The sequence below is a fragment of the Rattus norvegicus genome, chromosome 8, assembly GCF_021556685.1.
Source record: "Rattus norvegicus strain SHRSP/BbbUtx chromosome 8, alternate assembly SHRSP_T2T, whole genome shotgun sequence".
In the NCBI taxonomy this organism is placed as follows: Eukaryota; Metazoa; Chordata; class Mammalia; order Rodentia; family Muridae; genus Rattus; species Rattus norvegicus.
In genome coordinates, this window is record NC_141541.1 from 115,215,708 (window position 1) to 115,242,481 (window position 26,774).

The 26,774-nt window shown below is 41.3% G+C and overlaps 1 protein-coding gene across 4 annotated transcripts in view; it reads left to right on the forward strand.

Annotated features, from left to right (window-relative positions):
* The first annotated feature begins 574 nt into the window (after positions 1 to 574).
* Dcaf1 (DDB1 and CUL4 associated factor 1) overlaps positions 575 to 26,774 on the forward strand; it is a 74,472-nt gene continuing 48,272 nt past the window's right edge. For 3 of the 4 annotated variants that reach the window (XM_087562330.1, XM_087562331.1, XM_087562332.1), the window contains exons 1-6: positions 575 to 678; positions 16,182 to 16,299; positions 17,961 to 18,037; positions 21,930 to 22,003; positions 22,878 to 22,991; positions 24,023 to 24,160. In XM_087562330.1, coding sequence (XP_087418456.1) covers positions 657 to 678; positions 16,182 to 16,299; positions 17,961 to 18,037; positions 21,930 to 22,003; positions 22,878 to 22,991; positions 24,023 to 24,160 — 543 coding nt within the window. In that variant the 5' untranslated portion in view covers positions 575 to 656. 4 annotated transcript variants of the gene reach the window in all.

Below are 26,774 nucleotides of genomic sequence, written 5' to 3' on the forward strand. Positions count from 1 at the left end.
CCTTCTTTCCTAATGACAGGCCTCCTTCTATCCTGTACCTACCCTCACCTGTATTTTACAAATTAAATGAGGAGAAGGTTCTGGTGAAGTCACCAGAGTCCTGAGTCTGAGACTAGGCAACCATCCTTGGGGCAGTGGAATTAGCATCAAAACACAGATAACTCCAGGGTAAACCACAACATCAAAGGTTTAAATTTCCCTTTCCTTTGGAATACCCCTAAATGCCAGTAATCAGGGTCCTTATATGTATTCAATTGGGGGAAGTGTCCCCCAAAGGAGCCTAAATAGTCAGACACCCAGGTAAGAATCATAATCTGAAGCTCCCAGAAGTTACTGAGGAACATTGAGTATCATCTTCAACCCTGGGTCTCTGACAGATCCCCTCGCCCACTTGAAACTGAGGCTGGTCCAGGGAGGTCTTTCAGGATTCACATTTCTCCTTTTAGTCCAAAGGCTGTTTTCTGAAGTCTTAGTCATTTGCAACTTGTTCCTGGTTGACCTGGTCTTTGGCCCTGTGTGGGCGGAGTTAGCTTTGTGACTTCACAAAAATCTCTTGTGACAAGTCTGATCCCAGTGAATCAGGAGCTGGGCACAAGAGGCTCCCCTCAGGAACATCATGTGACTTTTCATAGAGGTACACCCCCGCTAATTAGGGAATGAAGAAGAGCTGTCCCTACGGTAAGAGCCCAGTATACCCTTTGCATTCAGCAATGTCTCTCCTCAATAGCTTTGGTTTCAAGGCCTAAGGAGGTATTCTATCCAATATTTGACAATATGTCAGGGATTCAGGTTCATATAATTGAGACTTGTAGAGAGGTAGGTGGTGGTTACTCTGGGTGATGGTGGTGGTCTCTAAATGGGGTAGGGAATGAAGGGGAAGATCAGGTAAGTCCAGATGTCTTCTCCTTGGATATTATTATTATTTTGAATTGAAAGAACTTATGGGGGCCTGGAGAGATGGCTCAGTGGTTAAGAGCACCGACTGCTCTTCCCGAGGTCCTGAGTTCAAATCCCAGCAACCACATGGTGGCTCACAACCATCTGTGATGAAATCCGATGCCCTCTTCTGGTGTGTCTGAAGACAGCTACAGTGTACTCATAGATAATAAATAAATAAAATATTTAAAAAAAAGAACTTATGGTATGAATCTTTCATAGGGTCTGCCCAACCAAACCACACACACACACACACACACACACACACACACACACACACACACACACATATATATATATATATATATATATATATATATATATATATATATATATATATATATACTGTAGCTGTCTTTATACACACCAGAAGAGGGCACCAGACCTAATTACAGTTTTACAGATGATCGTGAGCCACCATGTGGTTGCTGGGATTTGAACTCAGGACCTCTGGAAGAGCAGTCAGTGCTCTTAACCACTGAGCCATCTCTCTAGCCCCCTGTAGAAATCTTATAACTATAAACATATTTATCAACAATTCATAGTCTTCTGGTATCTTGAAGGCAAGGCTACTATTGTCTATTTGATGTCAGCTCCACTGCTATTTCCTCTTAAAGGAACCAGAGGCTAAATAAACTGGGAATGATTGCTTCAAACTTTCTCTGTACCCGCTCTCCCAAACCTGCACCTGTAGCATGGCCTCTGAGATGCCCAAGCTCCAGAAGTCAGTGGCATGATTACTGATAGCTTCACTAGAGAATCAAATAGGGTGGACTGTGGATGGGGAAGGACCTGATAGGACATTTGGTCCCCTTCATATTACAGCTTCTGCCCTGTAGAAACTGTACACAAGTACATTGTGAAGAATGGCTCAGAGTATATTATCTCTGGCCACGCCCTTTGGCCTCTTCTCTGATTACGACATCACTGTTCTGACATCGAATCCAAGGGAAGGAGTTAAGTGTGCTTTAGGCAAAGATTCCAAATATAGACAGTAATCAAACAGGAGATCAGTATGAATGGGCTGGTTTGTGGGAAGAGTAAACAGGTCTAGTTTCACATCCAGGAGACTCCTTGGCCTTTACTATTCTTCAACTTTGATTAGAAGTGTGGCTTTCAATGGTGAGAAAGCTCAGAGAGGGCTCTCTTTCTTCTGCTTTTTGACCCTATTACTTATTTTCAGTTCTTTGCTCGGACAAAGAGTGGAGAACAGGTCAAGAAGTGGCTATTCTATATTGCTGGGTGTGGTCCTGTAATCCCAGAACTCTGGGGGAAAAGACTAGAGGGTCAGGAGTTCAAGGTCATCCTTGGCGATCAATATCTATCTATCTATCTATCTATCTATCTATCTATCTATCTATCTATCTATCTATCTATCTATCTATCTAATCTATCTATAACAAGATCAAGGCCAGTCTGGGTAGCTATGTGAGATCTATTTCAAAATCCACTTTCCCTTTGAAAGAAAATGGCATTCTATTACTTCCCAGGGCTGCTGAAAATGTGCTCTAGAACTATTTTGATATGGAGATTATTTCTCATTTAAATATGGAAAGCCAGCACTTCTCTATAGTCATCAAAGGGACAAAGTAACCAACCAAAGCAAAGGTTGTGGGAATTAGGGATCTGGTACTAAATGCAAAACAGGTTAAACACTTTATACTTAATTTTCATTAACAGTGCTGGGAAAGAGAGAGCCTTATTTTTCTTTTTTTTTTTTTTTTTTGGTTCTTTTTTTTTCCGGAGCTGGGGACCGAACCCAGGGCCTTGCGCTTCCTAGGCAAGCGCTCTACCACTGAGCTAAATTTCCAACCCCTAGAGAGCCTTATTTTTCAATCAGAAAAATTGAAGCTCAAGAGACATGAAGTAACTTAAAGTCCCAGAGCTGGTAAAAGGGAATAATAGTGTGTTTTCTATTGAGATAAAACGCCCTGACAGAAACTAACAGGAACAGGTTCATTTCACTTTACAGCATATGGGTCTATCACTAAGGGAAGCCAAGGTAGGAAATCAGGGCAGGAACCTGGACGTAAAACATGAACAGAGGCCATTGAGAAACATTGCTTGCTGTCTTGCTCTCCCATGGCTTGATTATAGTACCTAGGGCCACCAGCCTAGGGATGGCACCGCCCACAATGGGCTGGCCCCTTTAGTAGCAATCAATAATTAAAAAATATTTCAGATTTGCCTACCAGCTACCATTATTGGAGGCATTTTCTCAATTGGGAATCCCTCTTCCTAAATGACTGGCTGTGTCAGGCTCCCATAAAACTAACCAGCACAAGAAGTACAGGGATTGGTCTGTTTGCCTCCAAAGCTGCCTGGGATCGTAGAGTCATCTACTTCTCCAAATTCTCCTAGGGTAAACGGTTTCCTTATTTCTAATGAGTTGAGTCAGAGATGAGGATTTGAGCCTGATTATCGATCATCCGGTTTTAGATAAGGGAGCCCGGATTGTTTCGGGATGGAATCTTGCTATCTAGTCCACCCAGCCTTTGTTCTTGAACTTCTCTGTACAGTCCAGGATGGCTTTGAACTTAATATCCTTCTACTTTTTTTTTTTTAGATAGGGTTTCTCTGTGTAGCCTGTGTTTCTCTTTGTAGACCAGACTGGCCTTGAAATCACAGAGATTCACCTGCCTTGACTCCAGAATGCTGGGATTAAAGGCTTGTGCTGTCACCTAGGCTTGAGGTAGGGTTTTACCACATAGCCCAGGTTTACCTTTAACTCTTTAAAAATGTAATTACATTGTGTAGGAGATGGACATGGATGGCTATAAAGGAGAGGACAACTTTGGTTCATCTCCTTCCGTGTGGGTCCCAGGAATTGTACTCAGACCATCAGGTTTATCACCAAGAGCCTTTACCCACTGAGCCATCCCACCCGCCCTGCTTTGAACTCTTGCCTTAGCCTTGGTGCTCACACTGATGGCAGGTGCCACCTTGCTGGCCCTCATTTGTTTCTCCCCATTTTTCAGAAGATTAAATGAGGCTCCAGAAAGAGCAGAAATGAGAATCCTTGGGTGTCTGTGGTTGAATAGCGCTTCCGACCCAGGGCTGTCAGATAAAATATAGGATGCTTAGCTCAATTTGAATTTCAGGAAAACTAATTGTTTCATATTATTTGTTTTCAATAATGATGTAGAGCTCTCCTTATTGTCTGGGGCCAGGGATGTGGGAACTGGATAGATCTAGAGGTCACTGACTTAATTTCTTCTGGCCTCTGTGGAGTGGTGTTGAACTCTTCAGATAAGGCAGAAGATTAAACTATTATCTTTGTATAGCATCAGGCTATTTTTCTGTAAAATGAACTGGTGGACACAGATATAATCAGGAAGGAATGTCCACTCTGCACACATTTTTGGGGGTGTGGTGGAGGGGAATTGTGGGAACTGGAGGCCAGCTGGAGCTTACTGGGTGGGTCAAGTAGTGTATGACTAAGATTTCCTTTTTGCCTAGGCTGGGGTCCCAGAGCCTGGAAGCACTCATGCTACTCTCAGAAACATCTGTGATGCTGGTAGTTTAGTTTTGTTCAATTAACAAGAGAGAATTAAGCAGATGAAAGACTCATCTAGCTTCTGTGAGTTCCAGAAGAAAGCAGAAGATATTGGGTAGCACCGGAGTAGGAACACTTGGGTTGGGTGAACCTAGAGAGGAGGCACATGGAGAAAAGTAGTTACATTACAGAAGGAGGTGGAGCTTGAGGCCCAGAGCATGCTACTATGGGTTTTTCTAAAAATAATGGCACACTTATGACAGGGATAGGTAGGTTATGTCTAAGACTGTTACCCTTGATCTTGGGGCTGGAGATCCTCCTGTCCTTTCTTTTTTCCCTTTGTCTTAAAACAGTCTTTATTCATACATGTGTGCATGGGAGTATAGGCTAGCCCTTCATTTTTAAAAAGAACTTGTTTTTTAATTTTATGTACGGGGTTGAGGATTTAGCTCAGTGGTAGAGCGCTTGCCTAGCAAGCACAAAGCCCTGGGTTCGGTCCCCAGCTTTGAAAAAAAGAAAAAAAATATGTACATTGGTGTTCTGCCTGCATATGTGTCTGTGAGGGTGTTGGATCCCTTGGAACAGGAATTACAGTTATGAGCTGCCATGTGGGTGCTGGGAATTGAACTTGGGTCCTCTGGAAGAATACCCAGTGCTCTTAAGCACTGAGCTCTTTCTCCAGACCCCCGACCCTTTATTTTTAAAACTATCTTTCTTGTGGTTGTTGTTGTTGTTGAGACAGGGTTTCTCTGTGCAACAGTTCTAGCTGTCCTGGGACTCACTCTACAGACCAGGCTGGCCTTGAACTCAGAGATCTGCCTGCCCGAGTGCTGGGGAAGGCATGCACCGAGGCACCCTGCTCCTCTTGTCTTTTCTGATTCTGGGGAGCTTAATAAGTACGATTCCTCCCATTTCTGTTGGGGATTAGTTTCTCAGTTGGCCCAGCAGGGAGTGAGAAATGAGCTGAGCAGGGTAGGACAAAGCCCACAGGTAATCTACCAAAGAAGCCAAAACAAACAATCCAGGACAAAATGCTCTTTTTTTTTTTTTTTTGGTTCTTTTTTTCGGAGCTGGGGACCGAACCCAGGGCCTTGCGCTTCCTAGGTAAGCGCTCTACCACTGAGCTAAATCCCCAGCCCCCAAAATGCTCTTTTTAAGGATTCAGATCCAATGTGCCAGAATCAACCTAGGTGTGCAGGCCTAGGTTATCTATGGTTCTGTGCTTCTATGTGCTTAGGTGTGAAAGTGTTGGTTGTAAACATGGGTGCCTAACACACACACACACACACACACACACACACACACACACACACACACACACTCGTGCTGTTATATCTAGCAACGTGGTTAATACCCCTCCTTGAAACATGCCAACAATCACCCCTGGACTATGTAGTCAGGGAAACCTGGGTGCTGCTCTCCAGGTGTGTGGGGTGCTCACAGGTGTGCGGTTGTGGTTTTACATGGTGTCCACAGCGAAGGAGAAAGGACTGCCAAAGTGATAGGGTGGAGACTGGTTATTTTTGGAGACAAGGTCTCATGTATCTTAGGTTTGCCTCAAAGTTGGTGTGTTAGCCAAGGATGATCTTGAACTTGTGATCCCTGTCTCTCCACTCAAGTGCTGGGATTGGAGGCTTGCACTGCCATAGCCAGCTCTGGGTGGCGACGGTGATGATGATGATGATGATGATGATGATTTTGGTTTTTCAAGGCAGGGTTTCTTTGTGAGTAGCTCTGGGTGTCCTGGAATTCTCACTATAGATGAGGTTGGCCTCAATCTCACAGAGATCCCCCTGCTTCTGCCTCCTGAACGTTGGGTTTAAAGATGTCTGTCACCACTGCCCAGCATGGTAGAGATTCTTGGGGGAGTTGCTCCTAGACAGGCCCTGTATTTCTGCTCTTCTACTACAATGTCCCAGAGTTAGCTTCCTAATCCCCTTTGATGCCCCTAAGACCACCAACCCAGTACCCCCAAAGTGGAGCAGTGCCATCTGGTGACAGGAGGGAGCAACTCCTGCTTTGATGAACTGGACTTTGAGTTCCCACAAGGGCTCTTGCATGATAACCACAGGCAGAGATAAGGTATCCAAGGGATTGGGGAGGATACCTAGAGGATTCCCTCTACATTTTGTGTCATAGTCCAGGGAGCTATGGCAGGAGAGCTGTCTGAAATAGTATTGTAGGTACCATGAACTCTCTCTTAAGATAAAAATGTAGCTGGTCATAGCGTACAAGCCTTTAATTTCGGCACTTGGAATGCAGAGGCAGGTGAATCTCTGATTTCAATGCCAGGGCTGGTCTACATAGGGGATTCCAGGACAGCCAGCGCTAGATATCGATTGAGGCCCTGTCTTGAAAAAAAAAGAAAGAAATTAAAGATTTATTTTATGTGTACAAGTATGTTGAAGAGGGCATCTGATCCCCTGGAACTGAATTTACAGATGGTTGTGAACTGCCATGTGGGTGCTGGGCATCAAACCCTGGTCCTCTGAAGGGCTCTTTCATGCCGAGCCCTCTCCAGTCCCCAAATCTGTATCTTTTTGTCTGTCTTTTTTGTTTTGAGACATTATCTATTACGTAGCACTGGCTATCCTGGAATTCAATGTGTAGACAAAGATGGCTTCTAACTCACAGATCCACCTGCCTTTGCCTCACCAGTCCCACCGTGCCTAGTAAAACTCTTCATTCAACATTACTACTTTAGATTTCTCCTCCATAAATTTGGCTAGCCTTATCTGCTCTGGTGTTGAGAATAATGAGTGTAATTAAAAACATTTGATTTAAGTCTGCTATAAAGCCTAATTAAATAGTGGCCATTATAGCACAAGAGCAAGAAGTGATGATGGGCTACATACCATCACCTTCTAGAATTTGTACCTGGGATGGCTGTTACTCCAAGCACACAATTGAGTGAGGAAGCAGAACAGAGTACTCAGGTGGGTGAGGTAGGATGGTGATGGACTTAAGCTGAGACCTAAGATACTGGCTTCTCTTTTTTAATTTGTTTTTTTTTTTTTTTGTTTGTTCTTTTTTTTTTTCTTTTTTTTCCGGAGCTGGGGACCGAACCCAGGGCCTTGCACTTCCTAGGTAAGCGCTCTACCACTGAGCTAAATCCCCAGCCCCTTTTAATTTGTTTTTTAAGGCAGGATTTCCCTCTGTAGCGCCAGTTGTTTTGGAACTCACTCTAAATGAGGCTGGCCTTGAACTCACAAAGATCTGTCTGCCTCTGCTTCCCAAGTGCTGGGATTAAAGGCTTGCACCACCGCCACTACCACTTCTTGGATACAGGCTTAGTAACAGCCGTAGAATCTGATCATGACAATAGGTTCACAGTGTTTTCTAATTTCCACGTGAATGTATTGGCTGTGAGAGCTCTATGGAAACACACAGAACTCAACTCAGAACGCCAAGAACAATAGTGAGTTGCATAAGTCTGGGCAGGTTTTGTCAAGATTCTGCTCAATTGTGGAGTTATCGTTATCTTCCATGCTCTCACACAGAATCGTTGGGTCAAAATCAGATCCTTCGGATGCTGCTTCCCTTTGGTTTGTGAAGTTAGGCAAGTCATTTACTGTGGGTTTCACTTTCCTCAACTTTCAAACTGATAAATTGAATTAGATGGCCTCTGATTAGTTATTTTCGCCAAAGGGCTTTTTTTAATTTTTCTGCCTCACATATAATACATGGTAACAGATGGTTTTTGATTCCTGCCGAATATGTTTTTAACAGAAAGACAAAGGAAAACCAATGAGTTTCGGTCTAACGAGTACAGTAATTTCTGATACATTTATGCGAAATGCATTCTTTGACCCTGGCATGTTTTAAGGCTGTTGTGGCAGAGCCTTACTGAGCCTTTCCGATGACACAGGGTAGACTTGGGTACGGACAAAGTTACCTGGCCAGCGGGGATTTTAGAAAGATTCATTCCTTCCTTTACTTTTCGCTTCCGCCTTTGGAGGCAGCCAATGAATACACAGCAATTCACGTTTATTAAAGAAAACTACGAATACCAGAAGTCAACGCGCTAAAGTGGTGCTTACTGGTAGGTCAAGCTTCACCATCCCTGCCCTTAAACGCGGAACTTCATTTCCCAGGAGCGCTTTGATATTCCTCCGCTCCTCCCCCTACTCGCTTGGGAGCCTCGCGCCAACGTTACGCGCGCGCGCACAGTACGTAGCATGCGAGTGACGTATAATATGTGGGCCGCTCAGGAGCCGTGGTCGCGCTGTGTGTGTGAGTGAGGGAGAGTGAGTGCGGGACCAGAGGCGGTGTGTGAGAACCGTGGCCGCTGGAGGGGTCGGGGGAGAAGCGGCGGAGCCGCTCGCGAAGGTGAGCGGGATAAGGAAGGAGCCGGCTCTCTGTCAGGGGCACGAGGAGACCGAGCGCGCGGCCCGCAGGGCGGGAGAGTGGGCGCCGCGCTGGGGGAGGGGCGGCACCTGCTTCGGCTGCGGGCGGCGAGGGGGTGGGCAGGACCACCGGGGAGGCTGGGCCCTGGGCCTGACAAGACTTTCCGCTTTCCGACCCCTGGCTAGGGGGCGGGGCCTCCAGGTTCTTCCACCAGTCTTGTAATGAAGCTTCTTTAGAGTAACTCTTCCGCCCGGGCGTGGGGGGGGGCAGGGTATGCTCTCTACCTGAAGGAGGTGCTCTTTTGAATTTCTCTCGTCACCTCCAAGTCTCTGTTCCTCACGAGACGAGGGGGCTTCCTCTTCCCTGCCGCACGACGGACCCCTTCCCGGGACTGTGTCTCCGCCTCCAACCTCAATCACCTGGGCGGGCTTTTCCCTCGTTCGGCTCCGAGCCACCTCCCACTTGCACCCTCCCGCCTCTTGGACCGGGCGAGGGGGCGGAGCTCTCCGGGACCCCTCCCACTTCTACAATGCAGTAGAGTGGAAGGGGAGAGAGGTATGTGGGTGCCCAGACGCCGAGTCTGACCCCAGATTGCCTGCCAGGCTTCTCCGGCACTTGTTCTGAGGGCTTTTAGTTAGTTTTTGTTGGGCTTTCAAGGACGTTTGCCATACTTTGTCTTCTGTTCCTAGAAGGTGTCGGTCCGTTTCCTCTTACTGCAGTGATAACTCTCTGGTTTTTCCATTTGTTGAGGAAATAGTCGTGGAGTGTGTGAAGTAGTAGTTTTTGAGTAACAAATGACTCGGTTTTGTTTATCTTACGTTGCTCTTTTTTTTTTCCTTCCCAGAACTCATTGTAGAGTAGGCTGGCCTTGAACTAAGATATCCTCCTACCCAGAGTGCTGAGATTAAAGGTGTCTGCCCCCATGCCAAGTTTGCTCTGTTTTTTTTAACTCTTTGAGGCGAAGCCTTTTAGATACCCAGCACGTTTTAATTTGTTGTAGCACTGTCTTCCTATTGCAAGCCCTTTGTTAATGTATAGTAGGAAGTTCACTGATGGTGTCACCTGAAGGGCTTTGAAGGCTTTTTCCCCTTGAGGTTACTGGCATTTACCTTCAAGGCTTTTATAAACATTTCAGTTCAATGTCAAGATTTATGTTTTTGTTTTTTGAGACAGGGTTTCTCTGTGTAGCCGTGGTTGCCCAGAAACTCAGCTTAGACCAGGTTGGTCTCGAACTCAGAGTTCTGCCTGCCTCTGCCTCCCTGAGTACTGGGATTAAAGGTGTAAACCAGCACTGCCCACCTTAAGATTTATGTTTGTGTATAACAGTTATTCATTAACCATTTTCGAATGAGGATATATTTTTAGGTGTTAAGGTAATTTGAGGAGTTTTTACACATCTTTTGAGCATCGTATTTACTGCTAACTGTTAGTTGTTAAATTTAATAATAAAATGTGATCAAAGGAACTCTGTTAAAGGGATTGGAGTTGGTTTATTACCACTATGTTTTTGTAAAGGAGCTAGTAGTCATTGGCAGTAATAAAGTTACATAGGATTGAATGCCATAGTGTTAACTTTTTTCTTGAAGCTCCCTCTTTACCCTTTTGGAGTTGAGGATCAACTTAGGGCCTCTCTCAGAGGAAATCTCCTTTCCCTTCCTTAAGGCCTTTTAAATAGTCTCTGCGTAGCCCGTCCCCTCTCCTCCCCCCTCCCTTTTTACTTTCCACTAGGAATTGAATTTAATACCTTAGGCCCTGAAGAATGCTTGGCAAGGGCCTACCCCTGAGCTATACCTCTCAGCTGCTTCCCTTTAAGGTTCAAAACTTTCCTGAAGGAGTGGTTTCCCCAACCTTTTCTCCCCTGCCCTGGATCTATTTTAATACAGCCTTTGTTTTAGATATGGGGACAGTTTTTGTTGAATTGACCATTCAATGTAGTGTATTAGAAAAGGACCTATTTCATGGTTTAACTTAGCAAAACGGTGGGGAAATGGTAGACTAGAGTGAAGTGTAATGAAAACCATTTATCATACACACAGTTACTTCATTACTTGTCATACAATACTTAACCTATTTTTTAGGTATTTTTTTCATTTCAGGGGGGATATGCATACACTTTTAAATTCAAAGATGGCAATCCTGCATAATGTTTTTCACTTTGATATTCATTTTTAACAATGGGTTTGAGCTTGGTGGTGGTAGTGCAAACCTTTAACCCAGCACTTGGGAAGCAGAGGCAAGTGGATCTGTGTGAGTTCAGTCTGGTCTACAGAACTAGTTCCAGGACAGCCAGGACCACACAGAGACACCCTGTCTTAAACCAACCAACCAACCAACCAACCAACCAACCAACCAAAAAAACCCTGCAAACAAAAACAAATATCCAGTATATTTGAGAATCAGTTTGACAAAAGAGTTCAGTTCCAACATTTTGTTTTAATCTTTTTTTTGGTGATAATAGTTTTGGGGATGGAACCCAGGTGTTCTCGACTAAGTTCTTTTTACAATTGAGCTACATCTTGAGTCCCTCAAACTTTTTAAGTAGGAAAGTGAAAATAAGTGATAATCTTCAGTTTCAATAGTTAACTGCTTGCTGTGTTTTTCTATGTTAATTTTGTGGAATTTGAGCTGGTAGGCATATCACCTCTAAATACTTTGGCGTATATTCTTATGAGTAGGGAAATTCCATGCGTATAAATATATATTTTAAATATATTTAAGAATTTATATTTTGTAATAAGGAATTATCATTCGCTTCCCACAACTGTTTCTATTTAATAGAATTAGAAGTTGAGATTTTTTTCAAAAATTTGATATTTAGTGAAGTTAAATAAGAATTCACAGACATTTCAGGCGAGTTGGGATTTGAGTTCTTTTAAATCATCAATTCTTTTCTGGCATGTGTCATTTGTGTGGTCGTGAGAACCTCTATAATTTATTTTCTCATCTGTAAAAGTCACCTCACAGTGTGACTGTGAAAATTAAGCTTGAAAGTTAATTACTTAGCTCAATGCCCTGGGCTGGATATTTCCATCTTGGTGACCATTGATTCTGTCATCATTAGGTGTGTGTCATAACTTTTTGCATGATACTTATAAAAAAAACTTTAGTGGTTATTCTTCAAGCACTTGGGAGGCAGATACATGCAGATCTTTTATGAGTTCTGGGCTAGCTAGGGATACATAGTTAGATCCCTGCCCTCCAAAACAAAGGATGAATTAAATGATGCATACCCACTATATCATGCCAAACAAAATGATACCTTGTAAATTTATATTAATAAAGTCTTTTGATGATAGTAAGATGAGTTAACATGCAGGGTATTTATTTTTATTATATTTATTATGTACGTATGTGTTTATTTAGGTATTTATTGACACAAGATCTCTATATTGTACTGGCTGTCCTGAACTTCACTGTGTAGACCAGAGAGAGCCACCTGCCTCAGTGTCCTGAGTGCTGAAGTTAAATGTGTGTACTACCTTAGCACATTCATGCTTAAAAAACATTTTAACATTTGTTTCTATATGGATGGGTATGGCCATGCTTATGTGGAGGGCAGAGAACAGCTTGGGAATATGTATTTTCCCCTTCCATTAATAAAGGTTAGGTTCATGTTTCCCATAGGAAAGTCATTTTTCCACAGTTACAGTTACATTTCATTGGAAATTATGAAAATATCACAGGTGTAGCATACAGACTCAGGATGGGACCTAGGGTTTTCTATATGCTAGGTAAGCCACTTAATTACACTAATCAAAAGCTAGCCTTTCTTTAAATTACTGGGGCTGGAGAGTCGGCTTAGCGTTTAAAAGCACGTGTTGGGTTGGGGGATTTAGCTCAGCGGTAGAGCGCTTAGCAAGCGCAAGGTCCTGGATTCGGTCCCCAGCTCAAAAAAAAAAAAAAAAAAAGCACTTGTTATAGAGGAACTAGTTCAGTTTCCAGCACTCATGGCAGCTCACAACACTCCACTCCATAGTTCTAGTTCTAGGATATCCTATGCCCTCTCTGTCATTTGCAAATATATACATACAAGCAAACACTCATACACATAAAAATATGTTTTAGTATATGTAAATGGAGGGCACTTGTTATTTGTGGTTTGCATTTAGAGATAAGACAATTTTTGGGTTTCAGTTCTTTCTACCATGTGGGTCTCAGGGATCAAACTGGTCATCAGTTTCAGCAGCAGGCACGTTTACCTGAGTTACATAGCAGGCTTTTGTTTTATTTAATCTCACTATAGCCAAAGATAACCTTGACTTTTTCCCCCCTGTATGTTTTCATGTTTTCTTTAATACTCCCTTTGTGTGTGTGTGTGTATGTGTGTGTGTGTGTTTCTTTGACTGTGAAGTACTTTTTTAAATTTACTTTTTTTTTTTTTTTTTTTTTTGGTTCTTTTTTTTTCGGAGCTGGGGACCGAACCCAGGGCCTTGCGCTTCCTAGGTAAGCGCTCTACCACTGAGCTAAATCCCCAGCCCCTATACTTTTTTTTTTTTTTTAAGATTTTATTTTATTGTATATGAGTACACTGTAGCTGCCTTCAGACACACCAGAAGAGGGCATCAGATCTCATTACAGATGGTTGTGAGCCACCATGTGGTTGCTGGGATTTGAACTCAGGACCTCAGGAAGAGCAGTCAGTGCTCTTAACCACTGAGCCATCTCTCCAGCCCCCAGACTGTGAACTACTTTATAGTCTTGTCTACAAGTGTGTGCCATCATGTTTGGTTTGTTTCTTTGTTTTTTGAGATAGGATTTCTCTGTGTAGCTCTGGCTGTCCTGGAACTTGCTCTATAGACAAGGTTGGCCTTGAACTCAGAAAATCTGCCTGTCTGTCACTCCCAAGTGCTAGAATTAAAGTTTATAGTACCACCAGACCGAATGTGTGTATGTGTGTGTGTTTATGTATATTATACATAAATATACTTATGCATGTAAGTATGTTATATATATGTTTGTATGTATATATATACTATTTATATATTATAAAATTATACACACACACACTAGAGCTCAGACTCAGGGTTTTATGGTGGCGGGCAAATACTTTATCATGGTCTGCAACTCCTGTGTGTGTTTCTGAGTTCTAATATTTTACTTTTTTTCTTTTTTTAAGATTTTATGGGGCTGGGGATTTAGCTCAGTGGTAGAGCGCTTACCTAGGAAGCGCAAGGCCCTGGGTTCAGTCCCCAGCTCCGAAAAAAAGAACCAAAAAAAAAAAAGATTTTATTCATTTATTTAATGTGTATAAATGCTGACTCTGCTTATATAAGCCTACATACCAAGGGCATCAGATCTTAGTATGGATGGTTGTGAGCCATTGTGTGGTTGCTGGGAATTGAACTCAACACTTCTGGAAAGAGCAGACAATGCTCTTAACAGCTGAGCCATCTATCTCTCCAGCCCCAAATTTTACTGTTTCAATGCCCCTGAGTTCACATTTATTACAGCAACTTTCTTGTTCTTTATAAACATTTTTTTGTTTAAATAGTGCAAAATGTTAACGCAGCAGATATAGTGGTACACTTGTTATCCCAGTCCTCAGGAGGCTAAAGCTGAACAGCCATGAGTTCAACTCCAAGTCGCATAGTAACACCCCATCTCAAAACCAGACCAAACCAGACCAAACCAATCCCATGGATACATGGTCCTCGTGTGACAGGCTCTAAAGGCCCAGGACTCGGGAAGCTAAACTAGGAATATTGAAGGTTCAAGGTCTACCTGGGGGACAGATCTCCTGTCTCAAAACAAAAATTTCCCACAAAAACAAAAGAAAAGAAAAGGAAAGGAAACAAAACAAAACAAAACCCAACAAACTGAAATATCAACAACCCTAAACAAACACTGGGGATGTAACTCAGTATTTGAGTGATTGCTTACCATGTTTGACTCTAGAATTCCTAGAATCAAAGATCAAAACAAATCAAGCATTAGGTCTTAACATGAGCAAGGTCCTGGGTTCAGTCCCTGTCATTGTCAAGTGCCAAGTGAAAGGAAGTAAGTGAAAGCAGCACAAACTAACTGTGTGTGTATTTGAGAAGGCTTAAGGGCATTCTTTCATAGTTTCCTCTTTTTTTTTTTAAAATCAAGAAATTTTCTCTGCATAGCCCTGTATCCCTGGCTATCCTTGAACTCTTCTTTGTAGACTACATTGGCCTTAGACTCAGAGATCCACCTGCCTCTGTCTCCTAAGTGCCAGAACTAAAGGCATGCATCCCCCATACCTGGCTTGTTCTTTTTGAGACAGGATCTTTCTCTAATAGAGTCCTTTCTGGTTGTCCTGGAACTTACACAGATGCTCCTGCTTTTGCATCCCTTATGCTAGGATTAAAGGCATTGTGATAGCACATCTGGCCTTTTTTTTTTTTTTTTTTTTCTTTTTTTCGGAGCTGGGGACCGAACCCAGGGCCTTGCGCTTGCTAGGCAAGTGCTCTACCACTGAGCTAAATCCCCAACCCCCCCTTTTTTTTAAAAATAAAAACCTCCATTAAAAATATGGAAAAAATGGCTGGAGAGATGACAGTGATTAAGAGCACTGAATGCTTTTCCAGAGGTCGTGAGTTCCCAGCAACCACATAGTGGCTCATAACCATCCATAATATCCTCTTCTGGTGTGTCTGAAGTATATTTATATACATAAAATAAATAATACTTTAAAAATATGGAGAAAGTGAAAAGGGCAGGTTTACTACATGGTAGAGCAGCTGTCTAGTACTCGTGAAGCTCTGGGTTCAAGCCTCAGCACTGCATAACTTGCTGTGATGGTTACGTATCCCTAATCCTAACACTTGGGAGATAGAGATAGGAGGATAAGAAAAACAAGGTCATTCTTGGGTATAGAGTGAGTTCAAAAATATCCTGGGATACATACCCTATCTCAAAAAAAAAGTAAACCTAGACGGTGGCTTCATAGTGAGACCCAGGTTAGCTGGGGCTACAAGTGAACTAGTGAAAAGCCTGTCTCCCCGTTTCCTGAGATTATAAGTTTTCAACCCACTGGCATTTAGTAAATTCACAATGCATTGTAGGCTCACCTTTTTAGTTTCAAGCCTTTTGTTATTTAGACAGGGTTTTTCTGTGTAGCCCTGGCTGTCCTGAAAGTCTATAGACCAGGCTGGTTTTGAACTTAGATTCTCTTGCCTCTGAGTGCTGGGATTAAAGGTGTGCACCATGGCCACCTGACAGGTATTTTTTTTTTTTTCCCACATTCTGACATCATTTCTATGTGTGGCCCTAGCTGGAGTAAAACTGATTATGTAGATCAGGCTAGCCTCAGACTCTTTAACAAGTGCCCAATCTCCCCAGACCAGCTTATCCATTACCTGCTCACCTTCACACTTTTTGTGGGAACTATGTCACTTACGTTTGTTTTGTTCATTTCTTATTGTTTTGACTTCTTTAGGCCAAGTCATGACTACAGTAGTGGTACATGTGGACTCCAAAGCTGAGCTCACTACCCTGCTGGAGCAGTGGGAAAAGGACCATGGCAGTGGGCAGGATATGGTACCTATCCTTACCAGGTAAGAATTATTTGTTTTTATTCACAGAAAACTTACCTGTCCTTTCATATACACAAAACTGTTTTAAAAAATGGAGTTAACATAATGGCTGAGCAGTTAAGAACACTTATTATTCATGTAGTTTGTTTCCTAGCATCTATGTTGGGCTGCTTTTAACTGCCTGTAACTCCAGCTCTCATACCCTCTTCTTACCTCTGTGGGTACCCTAATGCATGTGTGTGTACATACGTACACACACACACACACACACACACACACACACACACACACACACACACACACAGAGACACCTTAAAAAAGGTTTTAGAAGAAAATATAAGAATATTTTGATAGACTTTGATTTATTTTTTCTCTTTGCTGTTTTGTTTTGTTTTGTTTTGTTTTTGAAACAGGGTTTTTCTGTGTAGCCCTGACTGTCATGGAACTCAGTCTGTAGACCAGGCTGATAGAACTCAAAGATCTGCTCGTCTCTGCTTCTGGAGTGCTGGGATTAAAAGCATGTGCCACCACCTCTTGGTTGAATTTTTTTTTTTTTAATTTAGGCACGATGATGTGCACTTGTAGTCTCATTGTTGGGAAGGTAGAGACAGAACAATCTCTGAGGCTTGCTAGCTAGCCTGCCTCTCCTGTTTGGTGAGTTCCAGTCCAGTGAGAGACCTTGCCCCAAAGAAAAACCACATGGAGTGCATTCCTAAGGAATGAAACTTGAGATTGTTTTCTGGCCTCCACACATATGTACACATGTACACCTGTACATACACAAGAAAAAGAATGACTTCGTGAGTGAAAAGGAATTTGTTATTGGAACATGGATGCTTTCTTAGAAGGATCTTGGCATAGTAAGACTTTATATGATTCTCTTTAGGTGAAATCCTGGAACAGGCAAAACTAATCTTTTATAAAAGCAAAAGAATATTTACTTGTTGGAACCATGGTAGAAGCCTAGAGGGTGGGAGGAACATTATAAGCTAACAAATTAAGGCATGGAATGGCCCTGAAGCAGGAATGAACTGGAATATTTTGAATAGCAGAGAGGGCCATGTGTTTGAAGTTTAATAAAATATTAGAGATAGAAGAGTAAAAGAAGCTTTTACAAAATTGGTAGAAGCTAGATAATTGCAGGCTATCATAGTGCTTGGACTTAATTTAAGGAATGGAAGCTGGAGACCAAATTATGTTAGGTAAAGCAGAGAAGTAGGAAACAAGAGCTGAGAATTGGTTTTAGATAGTGGTGACTGGCAGGCATGTACTACCGTGCCTGTCTGGAAATGAAGGTTTTAATGATGACTTACTAGCTTAAGTTTCTGAGGTGAGGGTGCTTTGTAATGCAAGGAGACGGAGTGTAAATTATTTTATGAGGTGATTTAGACTTTATTATTCATCAGAAAAATCATGCTTTTCTAACTTTGTGTTATGCCCCTTTAATACTGATACACTTTTTTGTATTTTAATTTAGCTTTTTTTTTCTGACATGGTCTTACTGTATGGCTCTAACTGACCTGATAGTGTTTACTAAGTAGCCTAGGTTGGCCTTGAACTTAAGGCAGGCCTCCTGCCTCAGTCTTCTGAGTGTTGGGATTACAGGTATGTGTTACTATGCTTAGTATTTTTGTGTGTGCTTGTTCAGAGTTAACTTGTTAACTCTTTTCCTTTCTTGCTAGGATGTCTGAATTAATTGAAAAAGAAACCGAAGAATATCGTAAAGGAGATCCAGATCCGTTTGATGATCGACATCCTGGTAAGATGTATACTTTTACATCTGAGACTTTATTTTCTATTTCTTTTGGAAGAGGGTTGTGTTTTGTTGCTCAGACAGGTCTAAAACTCTTGATTCTCCATAGCCCCTGAGTAGCTGAGATACAAGTGTGGGCCACTGAGCCCATGTGTTCTTTCTTAGAAAGGAAAATTGTTGTGCCTTACAAATGACTTGGTGGGTAAAAGTGCCTGCCACCATCCTGATATCTTTAGTTCTAGGTTTGATCCCTGGAGCACACATAAAGGTAGAAGGAGAGAACCATTTCCCAAAATTGTCACCTGATTTCCACACATGTGCCTGAGCACTGTGGCATGTTCATATATACACTTTGTATATTATATGTCTCTAACACAAGTAATAATAAAAAGCAATTAAAAAGAAAATTGCTGGGCAGGAGAGATGGCTCAGTGGTTAAGAGCACTGACTGCTCTTCCAGAGGTCCTGAGTTCAATTCCCAGCAACCACATTGTGGCTCTCAACCATCTGTAATGGGACCCGATGCCCTCATCTGGTGTGTCTGAAGACAGCTACGTTGTACTCACATAAATAAATCTTATTTTAAAAAAAAAAAAGGAAAAAGAAAATTGCTCAATTAAGATAGCATCCCCAATATTTTAAGTTCTTAAATTTTGTTGGGCGGCTGGAGAGATGGCTCAGTGGTTAAGAGCACCAACTGCTCTTCCAGAGGTCCTGAGTTCAAATCCCAGCAACCATATGGTGGCTCACAACCATCTGTAATGGAATCCGATGCCCTCTTCTGGTGTGTCAGAAGACAGCTACAGTGTACTCATATACAAAATAAATAAATCTTTTAAAAAAAAAAAAAAAAAAAAGCACTGTCTGCTCTTCCAGAGGTTCTGAGTTCAATTCCCAGCAATCACATGGTGGCTCACAACCATCTATAATCGGGTCTGGTGCCCTCTTCTGCCCTGCAGGTGCATACATGCAGACAGAAAGCTGTGTGATGTATACATAATAAATAAATAAATGTTAAAAAAAATTTTTGCTGGGCATGATAGCACATGCCTTTAATTCCAGCAATCAGAAGGCTGAGGCTGTGGATCTCTGAGTTCAAGGAGTTCCAGGTTAGTTAGGAGGCTGGATTATGTGCTGACGCCCTCTTAAATAAAAAACAAAGCAACAACTTAAATTCCTTATGCTATTTCTGAAGTGTGGGACAAGGAAGAAAAATAAACATCTAGTAAAATTGAAATATTTGATGGTTACAGATCAAATAGAATATAACTAACTCAAGGAATTAAATTAGATATACTTTAAAAAGACTTGGATCTTTCTTTTCTGACCTTTTAATTTTTTTGTGTATTTTTCCCCCAAGATAGGATTTTTAGATGTAGCCCTGGCTGTCCTGGAACTCATTCTATAGACCAGCTGGCCTTGAACTCAGCTCTGCCTGCCTCTGTTTCCTGAGTGCTGGGATTAGAGTGTGACCCCACCACCTTGCCCATTTTTAACTTTTGAAAAAGCAAAACAGGATTTCATTGTATCTCCATCTGAGATAATAATTACCCTTGTATTTGAAAGGAAATACAGGTGACAGTTATGAGCTGCCATGTTGTACTTGATACTGAATCTGGGTCTTCTGCAGGAACAGCAATTGTTGTTAACCACTGAATCATCTCTCCAGCCCCACCACCCCCCTTAAAAAACAAAACAATAAAAAAAAAACCCCATCTAATCTTGATGCTTGTCTAGATCCAGAATGCCATTATTTGATTCAGTATTGTTGTGGAGGCAGTATACTGAGAGTGGGAAGATCAGTATCTTAAAGAACTTATATTACATTTACTTTAAAGACTTTTAATATCTTTGTGTGTGTGTGTGTGCGCGCACACATGTTTATATATATATTAATTTGTGAGTGTACTTTTATGTTGGGGAACATGTGCATGTGGATGCCAGAAATCACCTTAAGATGTGGTCTCTCAGTAGCCATCTACCTGGTTCTTTATGAGATAGGGTCTCTCGCTGGGACCCGGTGCTCCCAGTGTGGCTAGAATGGCTGGTAAGCAAGCCCCAAGGATTATTCTATCTCCATCTACCAATTGCTGAGATTTCAAGTGTATACTACCATACCTGTTTTTTAGCATGGGTTTCAGGGATCAAACTTAGATTGTCAATGTGTCAGAAGCCATCAAGGAAAGGCTATGGCAAGAAAGTGAGTTTTCTGGAGATGGCCCAATGTTTTGCGTGGCTATGATGGGTGAGCTCTGAGAATACAGGATCCTCAGAGACTTTATTCCAGGATTGCTTCTCACTGTTGATATGCCTTTCTTGCACATAGACTAATGATTACTGGGCATCAGCCTACCCTATTGGGCAGATTATCACAGAATCAATATGAAGATGTACTTTTATGTAGTAATGCTGTGTAGGTAAATTGATGATTTCATAATTCATTCCTGATACTGATTTTATAGAACTCCTAAATTGATACAAGTAATTTCAAGCTCTTAATAGAATAAAAATGGCAAATAGAGCTCTGTAAACCTTCATGTGTCATGTACTAATTGCACTAGGAAAAGAAAACAGGCTTGGAACAAATTTACAGTCAAGGAAAACATTCCTTCTAAGTTAGGAATGAGGCCACTCTCTGGTAACTAACGGTCACAAACTGGGAATGATTTATTGTAGGTGTAAGAATAGAAAATAAATGATGGACTAGTCTATGTATATAATATTTCAAAATAAAACACAAGGCAGATGATTTGTCTTCTGACAAAAACCCTGCTAACTTATGACATAAAAATTGTTACTTTAAACTTATAATGAACTTAATGCGGGGGTTAGAAAACATAATAAATGTTTAGTCAGGTACTAATCTTAATAGAAAGATGTGAACAGGGGCTGGGGATTTAGCTCAGTGGTAGAGCGCTTACCTAGGAAGCGCAAGGCGCTGGGTTCGGTCCCCAGCTCCGAAAAAAAGAACAACAAAAAAAAAAAGAAAGATGTGAACAATCTTAAGCATTATCAGCTTATGAAATGAACTATGACCTTAAACTTAATATGAAATTATAGAATGGAAAAAATGCTTAAAAATATATGTTAAATTATCCTGAGAAGGCATAAAAATTAAGAACAATAATAAAGTGGAGCCCCTTTTCTGCTTCATCCAGTATGTACGTGTGCCTGACTTGCTTTTCTCTTTTCCTCTTCTTCTCTGACTCACGAAAAGTTAATGACTCTAAATATCTTGCCTGGCCAGGCAGGGGTTCTTGAGTCAAAGAAAAGAATCCAAGTAACTAAGTTTTCTTTTTCCCTGCTGCTGTCAACAGGAGTTAATTGTCAGAAGCCATCAGCTTTTGGCCCTGAATAGCTAGAGAGAGTCAAATCACCAAGTCATGAGCTCTTGGCCCAGATTGCTGCTTTCCATGGGTACCCGACAGTCAGCGTCCTGGCAGTCATGTGGGAAACACTTTAATGGCTAATTTATATACTCAGCCCCTAGAGAGTGAGTCTTTTTTAAAAATTGCTGAATGGTAGTGATGCATAGCCAGGGCCATGAAAAACCAGAAAAAATATTGTTGCTGTTTCTTTTTCTTCCTTTTGAGGCAGGGTCTCACAATACAGTTCTAGATGACTTGGAACTGACTGTGTTAACCAGGTTGGCCTCATAGAGATCTGCCTGCCTCTGCCACCCAAATGTTAGGATTAAAGGTGTGTGCCACCATTTCTAGCCCTAAAAATGTTTCTTACTAAATTTACTCACAAGAATCTTAAAAATCTTTGCTTCTGTTTATTTTTGCTGACAGTTTATTAGCTGTAGTTACAAGAACACAGATGTTTCTTCATAGGTCTAATTTGTTTGACAGGATTGGCTTACCTATTCTTTTGTGTCTCCCTATTACTTTGGTAGGTCGAGCTGATCCAGAGTGTATGCTGGGCCATTTGCTGAGAATACTCTTCAAGAATGATGATTTCATGAATGCAGTAGGTTTGCTTTTTTTCTTCCAGAAATTTTTGTCAGAAGATTTTTAGACACTTACTTACTTAATAGTTTTCTGTGGTGTAAAACTTTGTTAAAGGCAAGCCTAGAGGGTGTACTTTTTTTTTTTTTTATTTTTTGCTGTTGAGTAATTGAGCTTTCTTGACAAAGTTCTGGTTGTGATACAATCATTCTGTTTGATGTGTACTGTGTGTAGCATTGGTAAAGGCTTTACGGTGTCTGTACTCACTCTTCAGGGCTGTGTTGATTGGGAATATAATGTTCTTTTAGATTCTTGAATGGAAAAGGAATGCTTTGTATGATTGTGTACTAATGCTGTTTTGTGCTCTGGTGTGAGTGGGTAGGAAGGTACTTTCTGTTGTGAAAAGTAAATGAGTGCATGTGTGTATAGACATGTTACGTATATATTTTAGTTGCTCAAAATGACTAGCTCAAGAAATTGTGGATGTTAGTAGCTGGAGGTGGGAAATGATGGAAGGCATTGTGATGGCTTATGTCTGTAAACAATTCTAGCACTTGGCTGAAGAAGGGGAAAGATGTAGTTTTGAGGTCAGATTCTGCTACATAATAAGATCCTGTTTCAACCCCCTCCCTATCTCCAGAAAAGGCATGGGACTGTAGTAAGAATTTATTAAGCTTCCTTAATTTGATTGAATTGAATTTCAGATAAATAGTACTCCTTTACGCCTTTCTTAAAACTTGTAATTATTAACACATATGATTTTACAACTTGATGGGATTCATGTTAACATTTCTTTCTCTATATACGTATATTATATAAAGGTAGATCATATCAATCCACTTTTCTTTTTTCTCATCCCCTTTCCTTTATTGTCCTTTCCTCCCTTTTCTTTGCAGCTGGTGAATGCATATGTGATGACAAGCAGAGAACCCCCTTTAAATACTGCAGCTTGCAGACTGCTACTGGACATCATGCCGGGTCTAGAAACTGCAGTTGTCTTTCAAGAAAAGGTACTTGGTAGTAGGAAAGTCATTGTTTAAATTGAGTGGATTGAATTGTTAGATTTGTGTAGATGTTACCCTTTTCTTATTCAATTAGCAGAGTATGCTATAGAGAGGCAAAAGAAAAATGCAAAAAGCAGTATCAAGGCAGTGGTATACAGCTGCAATCTCAGAGTGGGAGTACAGGGTCATTTTCTCCTAAGTTGGAGTTCAAGGCCACCCTGGTCTACAGAAGATGCTCTTTCCAAAAACAGTTGTTGAAGTTAGGCCTCGGTTCTTCTTTCCAGCCCCATGCTCTTAGAAATAAGACTCAGACTGAAAATATATTTACAAATACCTTGGCCCTATAGCTAGACTCTTCTCTGATAGATATAACTTAAAATATCCCATTTATTCCAGCCTGCTGTCGCCACGTGGCTGCTACCTGTGCCCAGGTACCATGTGTCCATTTCATCACATTTTCCAGGTGGATCTCCTACCTGGCTCCATCCCAGAATTTTTTTCTCCTCACAGATGTCCCACCTTCTATTTCCTGCCTAAGCCATAGGCCATAGGCTTTTTAATTGACAGGTGATGCATCCATAAAATACACAAGATATTGTCTCTACAAACAACAAAAGCAAAAGCAAATCAACAACAAAAGTATGTTATTTGGATACTAACTTGCTATATGGGTTATGTAATATTTTTTCAGAATATCATGTTGCTGTTGCTGTTGTTGATGGTTTTTCTTTTGTTTGTTTTTTGGAGACAGGGTTTCTCTCTGTAGCTCATGCTGTCCTAGATTTCCTCTGGAGACCAGGCTGACCTTGAATTCAAAGATTTCCCTGCCTCTGCCTCTGTCTCCCAAGTGCTGGGATTAAAAGCTCATGCTATCACTTCCTGGCTGCAACAAGCTCTCTTAATGCCTGAATCATCTCTAGCCCAACACTGAAATGTCCATTAACTTTTTTTGTCATGAGGTAGGAACCTTGGCTTATAATTTTAATCATGAAAATAGGCTTGTTCTGAATTGGGCTATTTCTTTTCCTTTACTATAGGAAGGAATTGTTGAAAATCTTTTCAAATGGGCCCGAGAGGCTGATCAGCCACTTAGGACATATTCTACTGGACTGTTGGGAGGTGCTATGGAAAATCAAGATATTGCTGCTAACTACAGAGATGAAAACTCACAGTTGGTAAGGACCTTCTTAGAGTGAGTGGTTGCATACATGCTGTCTGAACAGGCACTTTTATCAGAAGCCTCATCAGAACATTGTTGTATCCGCACTTAGATTTCTTTCCATAGTAAAGAGTTTTGATTTCACTTTTCTTTTTTACACTCAAAATTTTTAAAAAAATCTTGTCAAGGAACGTGACATATAAACCATTCTTTTTGTCCTTTCTTCATTTCTCATATCTTCCCTTAACCTTTGTGTTTTGAAGATTTTGAAACATGTAGCAAAGTTGAAAGACTTTTAGTGACTGGTCGGATCTGTACTACTTGAATGGATTATTAATATTCAATTATTGTTAGTGAAATATTAATCCAATAATAACATGGATTATTTGCTAGATTCATTATTAGTTTACTCATTAAAATTACCTTCTATTTAGATACTTTTGTAAATTTTAAAAGAAATGCAATTCAGATTGAACTCCAGATGCAAACTCCTTCTGTTTATTTGAGACAGGGTCTCTCTCTGTATCTGTGTAGTTCGGGCTATCTTGGAACTTGCTTTGCATACTAGGCTGACCCTGAATTCAGAGATCCACCTCCCTCGCCTCTGAAGTAGAGGGAGTAAAAGCTTATGCTAGCACTGCCAGGCTTCAAACTCCTTATTTTTAATGTAGAACTGTAGCATCACTCTTTATTGCTTTGCTATTTTGTTTGTTTGTGGAAAAAAAATGTTTTAAAGAGATTTTATCTCTGGGTAGCCAGTGTTGACCTTAAATTCACTGTGTAGCCTAGGTTGGCTTAAGACTGCAGCAATCCTGCTTCAGCTTCCCAAGTGTTGGTGTTGCAGGTGTACACCACTGCACTCAAGTAACGAAGAGTACCTACTACTCTTTAGTTTTGGCCCCAAACATAAGTACCTAAAAGGTTTGAAAAGGAAAACCTGGAAATTAGATTATGCAGTTGCTAGTGACATACAACGTATATTTGATAAGGTTTTGAAATCTTCAGCTTTGATTTTCGAAGGCAATTAGAAAAAAAAAAACAGGTCTGGTCTGGAGAGATGGCTCAGAGGCTAAGATCACCGACTGCTCTTCCAGAGGTCCTGAGTTCAGTTTCCAGCAACCACACGGTGGCTCACAACCATCTGTAATGGGTCTGATGCCCTCTTCTGGTGTGTCTGAAGACAGCTACAGTGTACTCATATATATTAAATAAATAAATAAATCTTTAAAAAAAAAAGGGTCTACAACTGTATTCAGCCTCCTGCCTTTTTAGGTATGATGGATAGTCTAGTCTTCCTTGGCCCAAAGAGGTCAGTTATAAATGGTGTGTTTTATATGCAAACCTTTTGGTTTGGGTTTTTTGGGGGAAAAATACATATATTTTAAATGTGATTTTTTAGCTATGGCTTGTTTCATCAAATTATAGAAATCAAATCAGCTTATATATCAGATCTTTACTATTTCCAGGTATTGAGCTAACTATGAATATTGAGTTTTCTTTATTTTTTTTATTGTATATTTTTCATTTGCATTTCAAATGTTATTTCTTTTCTTGGTTCCCTGTCCATAAATCCCCTATCCCATCCCCCTTCCCCTTTTTCTTTCTTTCTTTTTTTTTTTTTAAAGATTTATTCATTTATTATATATAAGTACACTGTAGCTGTCTTCAGATACTCCAGAAGTGGGCATCGGATCTCTTTACAGATGGTTGTGAACCACCATGTGGTTGCTGGGAATTGAACTCATGACCTCTGGAAGAGCAGTCCGGTGCTCTTAAGCGCTGAGCCATCTCTCCAGCCCCCTTCCCCTTTTTCTATGAGGGTGTTCTCCTCTCCAACAACCCCACCTTCCCGCCTCCCCACCCTGACATTCCCCTACAGTGGAGGGGTCCAGCCTTGGCAGGACCAAGGGCTTCTCCTCCCATCCTCTGCTACATATGCAATTGGAGCCATGGGTCAGTCCATGTATAGTCTTTGGATGGTGGGTTAGTCCCTGGGAGCTCTGGTTGGTTGGCATTGTTGTTCTTATGGGGTTACAAACCCCTTCAGCTCCTTCAACCTTTTTTCTAACTCCTCCAATGGGGACCCCATTCTCAGTTCAATGTTTTACTGCTAGCATTCGCCTCTGTATTGGTCACGCTCTGGCTAAGCCTCTCAGGAGATGGCTATATCAGGCTCCTGTCATATATCTTGGCTATATCTTGGCTTCATCAATATTGTCTAGGTTTGGTGGCTGTATATATTTGGACTGGGTCCCCAGGTGGTACAGGCTCTGAATGGTTATTCCTTCAGTCTCTGCTCCAAACTTTGTCTCCATATTTCCTCCTATGAATATTTTTGTTCCCTCTTTTAAGAAGAACTGAAGCTTCCACATTTTGGTCATCTTTCTTCTTGAGCTTCATGTGGTCTGTGGATTGTATCTTGGGTAATTCGAGCTTTTGGGCTAACTTATCAGTGAGTTTGTACGATGTATGTTTTTTTGTGATTGGGTTACCTCACTCGGGATGGTACTTTCTAATTCCATCCATTTGCCTATGAATTTCACGAAGTCACTGTTTTTGATAGCTGAGTAGTACTCCATCGTGTAGATGTACCATATTTTCTGTATCCATTCCTCTGTTGAAGGGCGTCT